Source organism: Staurois parvus, unplaced genomic scaffold (genome assembly GCF_062004578.1).
Source record: "Staurois parvus isolate SC_StPar_1 unplaced genomic scaffold, SC_StPar_1.0 ptg000648l, whole genome shotgun sequence".
NCBI classification, from domain to species: Eukaryota; Metazoa; Chordata; class Amphibia; order Anura; family Ranidae; genus Staurois; species Staurois parvus.
In genome coordinates this window covers 3,575,997-3,588,958 of record NW_028318444.1, presented here as the reverse complement: position 1 = coordinate 3,588,958, position 12,962 = coordinate 3,575,997, and the positions used below count along the sequence as shown (strand labels likewise).

General features: G+C 39.0%; 1 protein-coding gene across 3 annotated transcripts in view; it reads right to left on the bottom strand.

Annotated features, from left to right (window-relative positions):
* The window catches only part of FNIP1 (folliculin interacting protein 1), a 143,608-nt gene that overhangs the window by 17,878 nt on the left and 112,768 nt on the right, over positions 1-12,962 (bottom strand). For all 3 annotated transcript variants that reach the window (XM_089694076.1, XM_089694078.1, XM_089694077.1), the window contains one exon: positions 5,711-5,857. In XM_089694076.1, coding sequence (XP_089550202.1) covers positions 5,711-5,857 — 147 coding nt within the window. The remainder of the gene's footprint in view (positions 1-5,710; positions 5,858-12,962) is intronic.

The following is a 12,962-nucleotide window of genomic DNA, read 5'->3' as shown; positions in this document are numbered from 1 at the left end:
GTTATGACCAGTTAAACGCTTGATTTGAAACATGATTCGCATTTCCGGGTAGGGGCGTGCGTCAATCACCGAGTCCAGGCCGCTGATTGGTGAGGATCTCCAACGGGGGCAGAAGGGGGGGACTGTTAGTAAACAAAACAGTTCTCCTCCCTGTCAGCTCCTGAGCACTGCTTTGCATGGCTGTGCACAACACAGCCATGCAAAGCAAAGTGCTTACAGTGAAACACACACAGAACATAATGTAAAACGGCACACAGCTAACCCTTTGATCGCCACAGATGTTAACCCCTTCATGCAGTGTCAGTGCTTTTTATCAGCACTGACCACTCTATTGGTGTCACTGGGGATGTCAGTGACACCAAGTCAGTTCCCACCTGTGTCAGAATGCCCACCGCAGTCCCACTATAAGTTGCCAATTGCCACCATTACTAGTGAAAATTTAAACATTTTTTAAAAGCCCAGTATATATAGTCGCCATTTGTAAACGCTATAACTTTCACGTAAACCAATTAGTTTACACATAATGGGATTTTTTCGCTAGCAAAAACATGTATCAGAATACATTTTGGCCTAAGATGAAATTTGTTTTTAAAATTTTTTTACTGGACATGTTTAATAGAAAAAAGTCAAAAATAATTTTTTTTTTCACAAAATGGTTGGTCTTTTTTTTCTTTTATAGTGCAAAAAATAAAAAAAGCACAGGTCAAAAAATACCACCGAAAGAAAGCTCTATTCATGGGGAAAAAAGGACATAAATTTCATTTGGGTGCAGCGTTGCATGGCCGCGCAACGCAAAAAATGGTCTGGCCAGGAAGGGGGGGTAAATCCTCTGGGGGCAAGTGGCTAGCAGTATATACAGATTTTAATAGTGTTTTATTATTGTTTGCCTTACAGTGTGAACCCGTTTGTTTCCCCTAAAGGGTACAAATACAGCTGTTTCTGAGCTTGCCAACGGTATTTAGCAATGCAATCTGTGCACAATGAGTTAATATTTAAAGAAGAAACACCCCAGGGCTTTAATTTAGGAGTGCTAACAACAGGATTATGATCTGAAACTGCTATGCTAACTACTAGAAAAGCAGGGGAATATATGACATGCAATAAGCAAACAAAAGATAAATGTCAACACCAATTCAGCTAATCTAACATCTATAGATGAACTGCTGTTCAGTTTATCAATTGTTACAAGCATTTTTTTATTTTATTCTTTAACCGCCTCTTTTGGTAGCAGAGTGACAAATCTAACCCAATCCAATTAAAGAGACAGCAAGTCCATACACAGGAACATTTCATTCCACCAAGAACTCTGTCTTTGTGATGAGCTGCGCTGGCAGGCAAAACCTGCTGAATCAGCAAACTGTTTAGACAACCAATAGAGGGGAAGAGGGGTAGAGCTGTAGTTTGTCTTGCCATCACATAGCCAGACCGGCCTACATAGAGATTTATATTAAAATGAATAAATGGTTAAAAAAATGCACTTGCAATCTTTTGGTAATAGATTCTTTAATTACTTTTGAAAACTTTCAAAAAGAAACCTCCATGCATGAGTGCAGAGAGAGAAGAATGTGACCGTGGAACTGAGACTTGGCACACAAAATCTCTCCTATTGTCACATGATTAGCTGGCCTGCCCTGCCTTGGCTCTACACTGGAAGATAATATGCTCTGTCTAAAAGCGTACACAGGATTTAGTAGCAAAAATAGGCAAGCTTGATTTATAGACTATTTTTTATGCCTGCTTATATCCAGGATGCCTGTCATTTAGGAATAAGAAAACAAATGGTGCAGAGAAAAAGTATTAATGGGTAAACATAACCGGATTTATTTTAAAGTGCATCTATACTCAGAACATTTTTTTTTTTTAAAGATAGGGTGGGTATGGATTAGAACTTTTTCACTTCCTGTCTGGGAGAAAAGTTGGCACCAGTAAGTTAGGGAAAGAAAAAAATCCCTCTAGCAGGAATCATGGGAATGCTGAAACCCATTTTAGTTTTTACTGTTGCCTGTTATTGTCCCATATTGCTCCTGCTAAGAAAAGGTTGTCCCCAAAACAGAAAGTGAGGGTTCCCTCTATAGCAGTAAAATCCGACAGGGGTTCTAACCTTTCCCCATTTTATCCAAAACTACAAAGGTTTTGGGTATAGATACTCTTTAATATCCTAGCTGTTACTATATATAAATACAACAAACTCTAAACTTTCAGCTGATCTTGGAAGACATGATACGTTTGGACAATGGTATATACAATAGATGCCATATTTTAGCATCATATCCTATTTCATTTTTAATTATATTAACAATTACAAAATCCAGTAGAAGAGCAGAAGCAATATCTCCTTAACCCTAAACTCTGTACAGCTGGGAGTCTTAAGCGATCATTGAATTTGGATGGGAAGAATTCTGTAAAGGTAAACTTCCCATAAAACATCCATAATATTCAAATTTGGAGCAACATGCCTGTGGCAGCACAGTGGCTAAATGGTTAGCACTTCCGCCTGGCAGCACTCACTACCTGCCTGGAGTTTGCATGTTCTCCCTGTACCTGTGTGGGTTTTCTCTGGTTACTCTGATTTCCTCCCACACTTCAAAGACATGCTGGTAGAGCTCCTGTCTAGCAAATGTATAAATGTAAGTTCGGGACCTTAGATTGTACGCTCCTTGAGGGTTACGGACTGATGTGAATGTATAAAATATATATATATATATATATATATGTAAAGTGCTGTGTAAATTGATGGGGCTATATACAGTAAGTACCTGTAAAAAATAAACAACAGCAACGTACCAAGTGCTGCAATCAGTCATAAAATCTACTCTACACAGTAGGAATACAATGCACTACTGAATGCTGCAATGTTATTGGTAATGGTGTCTTAGTGCACATACGAGCTCTATGCATTATGTCATTTAAATAATTGCAAATCTTTTACCCCCATCACTATTTGGCTATTTAGACTGGGCTCCTCATGCAGGTCACAGTGTAGATTAACCACTAGCCTACAGGGCACTTATACCCCCTTCCTGCCCAGGCCAATTTCCAGCGCTGTCACATTTTGAATGACAATTGCGCAGTCATGCAACACTGTACCTATATGAAATTTTTATTTTTTTGAGACAGATGGAGCTTTCTTTTGGTGATATTTAATCACCTCTGGGATTTTTATTTTTTCTAAAACAAACCAAAAACCACTGAAAAGTTTGAAAAAAAAAAAAACATTTTTTCTTAGTTTTTGTTATACAATTTTGTAAATAAGTGATTTTTCTCCTTCACTGATGTGCACTAATGAGGCTGTAGTGATGGGCACTGATAGGTGGCACTGATGAGGAGGCACTGGTAGGTTGCACTGATGGGCATTGACAGGCATCACTGATGGGCACTGAAACATGATACTGATAGGCGGCACTGACTGGCACTTTTAGGCAGCACTGACTGGCACTGATGGGTGACATTAAAAGGCAGCTCAGGCAGCTCAAGTGGCATTGATGTGCACTGGTATGCACGGATATGTGGCATTGATGTGGCACTGATGAGCACTGATGGACACTGACAGGTGGCACTTCTGGGGCACACTGATCATCAGTGTACATGTCCCCTCTGCAGAAAGCCGATTACCGGCTCTCCTCTCACATGATCACATGACCGAGCCGACATCTTCGGCTCTTTCCGTGATCCGCTGTGTCCGAGGGACACAGCGCACCGGCGATCGCCGCACTGCACGCTCCCTGAGCCACGCATGCGCAGTGAGAATGGAAGGACGTCATATCAGAACGAGAGAACCACCTTGCACCCGTCATTGTATTATATGGCGGGTGGGAGGTGGTTAAAATACTCTAGACTTTAGCTATTTACCACGTGGCATACTTGTAAAACCTTTAGAGCTGGAGCTCTTCCCATATCTAAAAAGAGCTACCAAACCTAATTAAAAACAGTTTACTTCTATTTCATTTTGTACCCTTAGTCTTAACCTCCCAAGTAAGGAACGAGACAATTGATCAACCTCAGCTAAACACCAATTCATGACTAGGTTAGTAGTACAGAAAGTTAAGCTGCCCATACATTAGTTAGTTTTTTGGGGGTTTTTTTGTTCAACCAGACGAAATCCTTCTGCTGAGCTATTGTATTCTGACAGTGGGGAGACTTTCCTACCTTTTGAATACATTATTCAGTGCTGTAACCTACACTGTGTGCACAATTATTAGGTAAGTATTTTGACCAAATCATCATATTGTCCAACTCCAAGCTGTATAAACTTGAAAGCTTATTGGATTTAAGCATATCAGGTGAAGTGTATTTGTGTATCGAGGGAAAATGTGGCCTAAGGAGATCAACACCCTATATATAGGTGTGCATGATTATTAGGCAGCTTCTTTTTTTCAGGCAAAACTCCCAAACCTACTGCCAGTTTTTAGAAGACACTCTTTTCAAACAGTGGTACAGGAAAAGGTCTACATCTTTCAAGAAGACCATGAAATTTATGCAGGACAATGCTCCATCGCATGCACCAAAGCACTGTGAGGCTAACCAGTAAAGGCCTTAAAAATGAAAAAATGACGACATGGCTCCCTTCCTCACCTGACCTAAACTCTATTGAGAACTTGTGGGCCCTTCTTAAACGGGAGATTTACGATTTGTCTGGGTGGCTGTGGTTGCTGCTGCACAAAAATTTGATCGTCAACAGATAAGAAACTGTTATTGAAAAGAAGGGTGGCTATATTGGTCACTGATTTTTTATTTTTAAATGTCAGAAATGTTTATTTGTAAAATGTTGGTTTGTTTATTATTCTCATTTTAACAGATGAAAATAAACAAGAAAGATAGGAACATTTTCGTTTTTCATTTAGTTGCATAATAATTCTGCACACCAAAAGCTGCCCAATAATTGTGCACACAGATATTCTCTTGAGAAAGCCAAAACCTCACTTTTACTTTCTTCAATAATCAGGTTTGAAGTTTATTAACATTTTTGATTGACCAAGATCACTATAGTTGTTCAATAATGAAATGAATCCTCAAAAATACAACTTGCATAATAATTGTGCACACAGCACTGAACACGTTCTGTTCAACCAAAGAGTCCCTGCTGAACTGGCTGAATTTTGATCCATGTATGGCAGTCTTAAAAGAAAAGGACAAACGGGATCATCAGGCGATAAGTTCTCTTTAAGCCTTGGTTCACACTGATGCGGTACGGGAAACGCTGCGGTTCCTGTGTGTTTCCTGCACTGCAAGCAATCGCACAGTGTTCATGCAATCTGTGTGGGTGTCAATGTTAAGTTAATGACACCCCACAAGCAGATCACAAAACGCAATGCATTTATCTGAATCGGATTGCATGACTATGAACACCCATGTGATCCAATTCCAGTGCAAAAAAAAAAGGGTGCATGTGGTGCGATATGAGCCATACAAAATTAAATGGGCTTAAATTGGACCAACCAGTATTGCATGCAATTTGCACAGGAATGCGGCGCGATTCCTGTGCTAATCACATGTGGTTCCACAGTGTGAACCAGGGCTTAAAGAACTACAAACAAGCAAAGTAAATACTCATCTTTCCTGCAGCTTGCCAGCTACTGCCTCTGATTACTAGATTACATGGATGGGGTCTAGGAACCTAGTAGTAGCCTGCACCTCCAGCAGCTGCATTCCAGCCACACAGCACTGTAGAATGTGCATTGCCAGAGCTGTAACAATGAATTGCAAAACGTACTGATTTTTTGAAGTGTATTCCATGAGGAAAGCAAACTCTTTCATAAATCGCTGACAAAGGTGATTTTTCTCTGGTGATCCAGACATCATTGTTAGCCAGACAGGTTCAGATATTCTGGGCATGGTGTACAAATTACAGATCGTAGTCCTGTATATGGTAAAAACACAAAAAAAAGAAGAAATTCTTTGCTATTTGAATACAAAAGAATAGTATAGTAACAACTATGTAAATAATTAATTATACAAGATAATAAACTCAAACAGCCACAAACAATTTTTACTATAGGAATTTGCAACTTGGAATTCACGTGAATTAAGGGATTCTTCAAGAGTAGCTAAATCTAAGAAAAAAAAATATTATATACTGCAGCTTACCAGTTCCTATGGACTGGTAAGCTGCAGTATATTAGATTGTTTTTCTTAGGGTTAACTACTCTTGAAAATAAATAAAAGCCTAAAAAAAGAAAAACTAAACGCAACTACCTCATTTAGATTTTTCTTTTTTTAGGCTTTTATTTATCCTGGTGATCCAGCCAGAAACACACTTCCTGGCTCAGGGTGTCTCCATTCTGGGGAGAGGACCAACGGAGACACCTTTGGACAACAGCATTGTCAGTCTGGGGAGAGGGTAGTGTTAAAGCCACCATACACCGTATATAAATCTGATTGTACAATCTAAAAAAAAAAAAAAAACACAAAAAAAAAACCAAAACAGACTTGCTGGCTGGATGGATGAAGAGAAAGGATAAAAGCCTTAAAAAGAAAACTAATGCTGCCATCATATCGAAGGATTGGTACTTAACAATATAATCATTTTTGGGAGCTTAGATACACTAAGTTAGCCAAAGGTATCACCTAAAGTTGAACTATGGTGTTCAAATGAAAAATTGCTATCAGAAAGCATTTTATTTCAGAAGAGACTCATCTGCAATAAAAGCATCTTACCTGGTTGACAGAAATATTTCTTCTGAATGTACACTAAGCCATACATGCACAAACCCCATACTTTATTAATTGATGGCTAAAGCAGTACAAAATTCTTATGCAAGTTCCAACATTCTGACTGCTGCTAACCTGAGCACTGAGGTCTGACCATCCAAGTCCTTCATAATAGAGAAGGTAGGGGTGGGGTGAACGGTGTCCCTCTGTGCTCAATAAGCAGCATCAGACTTACTTCAGGTCATCCGGGACCCTCAAACTGTGTCTGATCCCACCCTCAACTACATCCCATTAACAGACAGAAGAGAGGAGGAGATTTATTGCACCATGTCACATCTGGACTTTATTTCTTATAACACGCTGAAAAGGAGAAATTGACACATGTAGGGAAATAAATGTCAATGTTTCCAGGTTTTTCTGCAAACATTAGCTTGTTTTTAACATAAAGCATTATAGATTTTCGCAAATTATATTGGAATCATGCCCTTTGTATATTGGCTATTATAAGTATTATTCTCCTTTGCATCTATTCAGATTTATACGATTCATCAAAGAACTTAAAAGTAAAACTATAGCATTTTTTTCCCCATTTTGCGCAATGTGCAGAACACCTGCCAGTTTTTTTTTTCACCATCTGTGTCCCATTGGGGAGATTTCCCTTCGCTTCCTGTCCCATAGCCAAAATAGGAAGAGGAAATCCCTGCAAATTAATGGAATTCCTTGTGCCCCCCCAGGTCACCAGTACTAGTGTTCACATTGCAATATATTCCCTGTATTACTGTTCTGGGGACAACCCAAAATTTGGGATTTTCTTTTATTTTCACTTTTGATAATGGTAAACAGAACGAATAGGGAGGGTGAATTTCCCTAATGGGGGAACAGACAGCAATAAAATCCAGATAGGTGTTCTAATCCATCTTCACTCCAAAAAGAAAACAAAGTTTTTCCTTTACACTTTAAATATTGGTTCCTGGAAGAGCAAATTAAATCAATATTGATTATTACAATAAGTGGTTAAACAGCAGGTTGGAGCTCCAGCATGATAAGACTTGTACATGAAGTACATGTTAATAGTGCTAAGGTGGAAGGAAAACAGACTGGGAGATGTGTGGATTGAGGAAAAGTTTTCCATGACACACACACTCTTTTCGAGCACTTCCTGGTATCATTCCAAGTAAGAGGATATAGTAAGCTCTGGCCAGGCATTTATAGTATGTGCACTGGAAAAGTACTCTCAACTGATGACACAAATATGCAATTACAAACCATTTTACTCAACAATACAGCTCCATTCATACTATACCAGCTCTTTATAACACGCAGAACTGCCCATATTTTCAAGCGTACATACATAAAATGTGAAAAAAAATGCTTGACAATTTGGCGGAGTCATACATTGTTAACAGCACGTCAAACTCTTGCTATTCTAGACAAAAGCGCAGAATGAGTAAAGCCCAAAAAAGGTACATGAGCGTCCTTTGACATGTTTGTCATGTAAAGGGTAGTCCATTGAAATGAAGGAGCTGTCCTACTCATGAGGCGTGGCAACACTCCAAAAACAAACACATATTCTTGACACTATTTCACAATGCACTACTGTGAATGTGGCCTACCAAGAAATTTCTTGTATGTGTATATCCCTGTACTCTGTAGAGGGGCCTTGGTGATCAGTTCCAACAAGAGCTATGTATAAATGTGTTGGCCAGACACAGAAAACTTCAATATGCTCCCCTTCTACAAATATTTAAAATAATGGGCCAATGTATTGTGTTCTGTAACAAAAGAATACAAATTATATAATATAAATACTGTTACAAGCCTTTAGGCCTTTTGGAAATATTAAAGCTGACTAAAACACTGCCAATTTGTTAAATTTCACAAAAACAAAATCCCAATATTGCAGGAAGAGATACTCCAATGGGAAAAATGCAAACTGCATTAACATTTTGTTATTACAAAGGTTAATTGTTATTTTTACATAGATAGAGCTCACGCGCCACCCATATAACAATGTAAAACCATCTGCAATTTAAGTAGAGACTTAGAAATGACAGCTGCACATACTACTTTAACGGTTTTTTTTGTTTTCTTTTTTTTTTTGTTAAGCCACAATGTTTTTAAGTGGGAAAAAAAAACAATATAAAACATAATTACTAAAACACTTCCTTGCATTTTTTTTAATACAATCCTATATGGTTTATAATTACAAAATTAAACAAATGCTTTATGTAAACCAGCTACTTGTGAAATCCATTACTCTAGAAGTTGTTAAAATGTGTTTGCATGGAGCAAATAGACCAAAGTCTTGTGATACATTATTTACTATTCTGGTAACCCTGGCTGAATCTGCTGCTGATAGTGTTGCCTCCAAGATAGATCAGATTGCACTGGCTGCTGTTCAGCAGACATGTGACTGCAATAAAGGGAACCCTCCATAGCAGAAATGAGCATATTAATGGCTCACAGACCAAGGGCACAGCATAGACAGTGTACACAGCTCACACCCTCTTCCCCCTTGATACAGACATAAATTACCAGCTTGCCTGTTATACATGAACTAAGTATACATTTTTTTATTTGAATTGTCATTTTAGATGGACTTACTAATCACTGCTGCTAAATTATAATTATTTTATTTATTACAGGTACTTCTATAGTGCCAAGTTGTACAGCACTTTACATATATATTGTACATTCACATCAGTCCCTAACCCTCAAGGGGTGTACAATCTAAGGTCCCTAACTTCACATTCATACATACACATACTAGGGCCAATTTAGACAGGAACCAATTAACCTTCCAGCATGTCTTTGGAGTTGTAAACTGTTTTTTTTTTTAATTTAAACTGTTTTCTGTGGGAATCATACTGAACAATTCATAAGCTTAAAAAAAAAAAAAAAAAAAGGAAGGAATCACAGAAAATAAAACGCTGGCCACATATTAATATCAGCCTTAAACGATGTAGTCCAGCTCAGCTTTTCTTAAAGAGAAGTATGGGTTTGGGGAAAAAAAAAAAAAAATTATTATATATATACAGTTGCAAGAAAAAGTATGTGAACCCCTTGGGATTACGTGGAGTTTTGCATGAATTGGGCATAAAATGTGCTCTGAACGTCATCTAAGTCACAACAATAGAAGAACACAGTCTGCTGAACATAATACTACACAAACATTAGATGTTGCCATGGTTTAATTGCACATAACATGTAAACATTCACAGTGGCGCAGCACGCTGTCTTCCCGGCTTCTGTAGTGTCGGCGCTGGGCTTGACAGCCGGGTTCCAAGTGCGCATGGGCAAGAAGCGGTGCTTTTTGTGAATGTTAAGGCGGTACTTGGGACACATGACAGATCCCAGAAGCCGCCGGACCAATCACAAAGCACAAGTGCTTCTCGCTCATGCGCACTGGGCACCCGGCTGTCATGCCGAGCGCCGACACTACAGAAGCCGGGAGGACAGCGCGCGGCTGGATAGAGGAACAGGTAAGATCAAAGTACAACTCCGTGGAAGTAAGAGCGGGTACCTGTCAAATTCAGGTACCCGCTCCCCACCTCTCCAAAGGTCAGCAGACAGTGCTTCTTGAAACCAGTAAATCCAAAACAGGTGTGTGTTTTTTAAAGGCAGGTCAGCTGTCAGCAACACATCCCCCCCTCCCCAAAGGTCAGCAGTCATCTCCTGTGCTGTCCGCAGTCTCTGGTCATCCCTGTGCTGTCCGCAGTCTCTGGTCATCTCCTGTACTATGTCTGCAGTCCATTAGTTCAGAATTTTTTTTTTCCTGTTTTCTGCCTCTAAAACCTAGGTGCGTCTTATGGAGCGAAAAATATGGTATTTCTTTCCTTGCCATAGTTATACATTTCATTATAACTACTGAAAAGAACGGTCATACAGAGCAGCCCTGGGTTTTAAATATGCTATGTCATGTATTATTTTTGTCTTCAGGAGCTTATAAACCATTGCACCAGCGATCAGCAGATCGCTGGTGCCATGTAGGTCTCCTGCAGATCAGTCAGTGTATCTGATTGCTCTTATGGGATGTATGAGCAAGCAGATATACTTACAGGAAGAATAAATTAATTACCACAGCACTTCACAGCGCTGTGGTAGTTCACTGAGGACTACAAGCTGATAGCCGGATAGTCGAAACTTGTAATCTCTCATTCACAGATGACTGTGAATGAGTGACAGGGCAATGTGGGCGGAGCCCCAAATAGCCAATTTATTTTTAAAACAATTTGACAGCTAGCGAGCTAGAAGATTCCCCGCTAGCTGTCAAAGTGGGGATGGGGGGGAATGGGGGCTGGTCTATTTGTAACATGTTACACCCTGAATATGGGTGTAACATGTAACGTTATGAAACGTGAACTTATCCTTTAAAGTGTATATAATGTAGAACACTCAACACACCACACCCACATTGTACATAAAACCTGCACTGATCCAAAACCATAAATATGTATACGCTTTCACATCACCCTCGTTTATTGTAGAAGAAATGATAATAATAAAAACATGGACAGCTTAAGGTACTACTCAAGCCAAAACTGTTTTTATTTTGTATTTTATTTTATTTTTTTTTACTGCATGGAGTAAGAAAGGACTAAAATATACATGCAAAAAAATAAATAAAAAATAACTCAAGTTGGATTAAACCCCTTCATGGCCACTCAATACCTTTTAAGTCCACATAAAAAATGTCCCATGTCATGAAAACGTCATTTTACCATACAACAGAAGACGTGGACTGCACAGTTGTGTGTTCCTAGTTTTCAGGCCCAATGTCAAATAGAAAAATTAATGCAGATCATACAAGTTGAATTTTCGATAGTTCCTGATGAAGCAGCTTAAATTCGCTATGTGGGTGGCTCCTCCTACGTCAGCACCATCCCACATGACATCCACAATTTAAAAACTGAAGGAGCCAGAAGGAAAACCTTCAGCTGAACAGAGGCAGGCGGCACCTGTTAGAATACAATAGACACAGTGGGAGATTCATCCATCTGTGCTGTAGCATGGAAAGAGAAACCTGCTACATTTTTATTTTCGTTCAGCAGGCTGAACAAAAGAAAAATATAACAGTGTATTGCCAGATTTACTGTCAAGTTTACAGATGAATATTCACACTCCTAAACTTGGTCTAGGAATATAAGCTCCAAAAAATTCTGGTCACCAAGAGGGTTTAGTACTGATATAAAGGAAATCTGGCACAAATTAATTCAATCACTTTGATAATAAATGAATGCACTGTTGCTGGTCATTCCCTTATACATCACTGTTCCATCCTGTACTTTGGTATATCGCCACTGCATCTCCAGGTATACCAAAGTAAATATCACACCATTCTGTTGTCCATTAATGTTTTAACCCTTTTATATGGTGTACATCAATCTGACGCTAATACCAAGACTGGCATGTCAGTCTTTGAGGTTGGTATACATACAAAATTTAAATCATTCCATTAGACTGCTTAATGGTCCTCAGTTATCACCAGGCCTTTGACAGACTGGCTTTATGTGATGAGTAAGGAGTCTGTAAACTACTGGATATGGAGCATAACTTGCTATGTCTGCTACGCACAGGTGTTCAATCTCATTTAGCGAATGCTTTGGGTTTTCTCATCTATTTGGCCTATGTCTACTTCAGCTGATTATTTTTAGCAGAGCTAATTATTTTAATCAGTGGATGGTAACAGTGACAGACCCAGCCACATACCAAGAGCCAAAGTCACGTCAAAATGGGGCACCTGCCCTACACTAAGATTAGGGCAAAGAAGCTTCACCACCCATAAAATTAGCTTCTTTTACTCTTCACTTAAAGAAGATGTAAACCCTAACTAGCTTACAGCTTGTCAAAGAACTGTGTATCAAACTATTTACATTTGCAAAAACTTGTTTTTATCTTTAGCTACTGCTCGGTGCCATTGATCATCTGTAGCCTCCTTGCAGTCACTTCCTGTCTACATGCACTCCAGCAGTGGCTGCATGTCAATAGTTAGGGTAGATTTTCTAAAGGAGACAACAGTGGACAATGTCTACACAAGGTTTGTTTAAAAAGCCACCTGTAGTCTCCTTTGAAAAGCTGTGTGACAAGTGACATCACAAGAGCACAACTGGGGGACAGGGCTGAGCATAATCCACTTATAAAGAGAAGTGTCTGAACAAGGACCTTCCTGGCAGGACACCGTGTACTTTTTAATGAAAGTTCCAGTTTTAAAGATATTGAAAATTACTTTTGAATTTGCATCCACGTGTTAAAAATGTTCCTTTTTTATTTTTAGTAATTGGGTTTACATATGGTTGAAGTAAATAGTGAGGTTT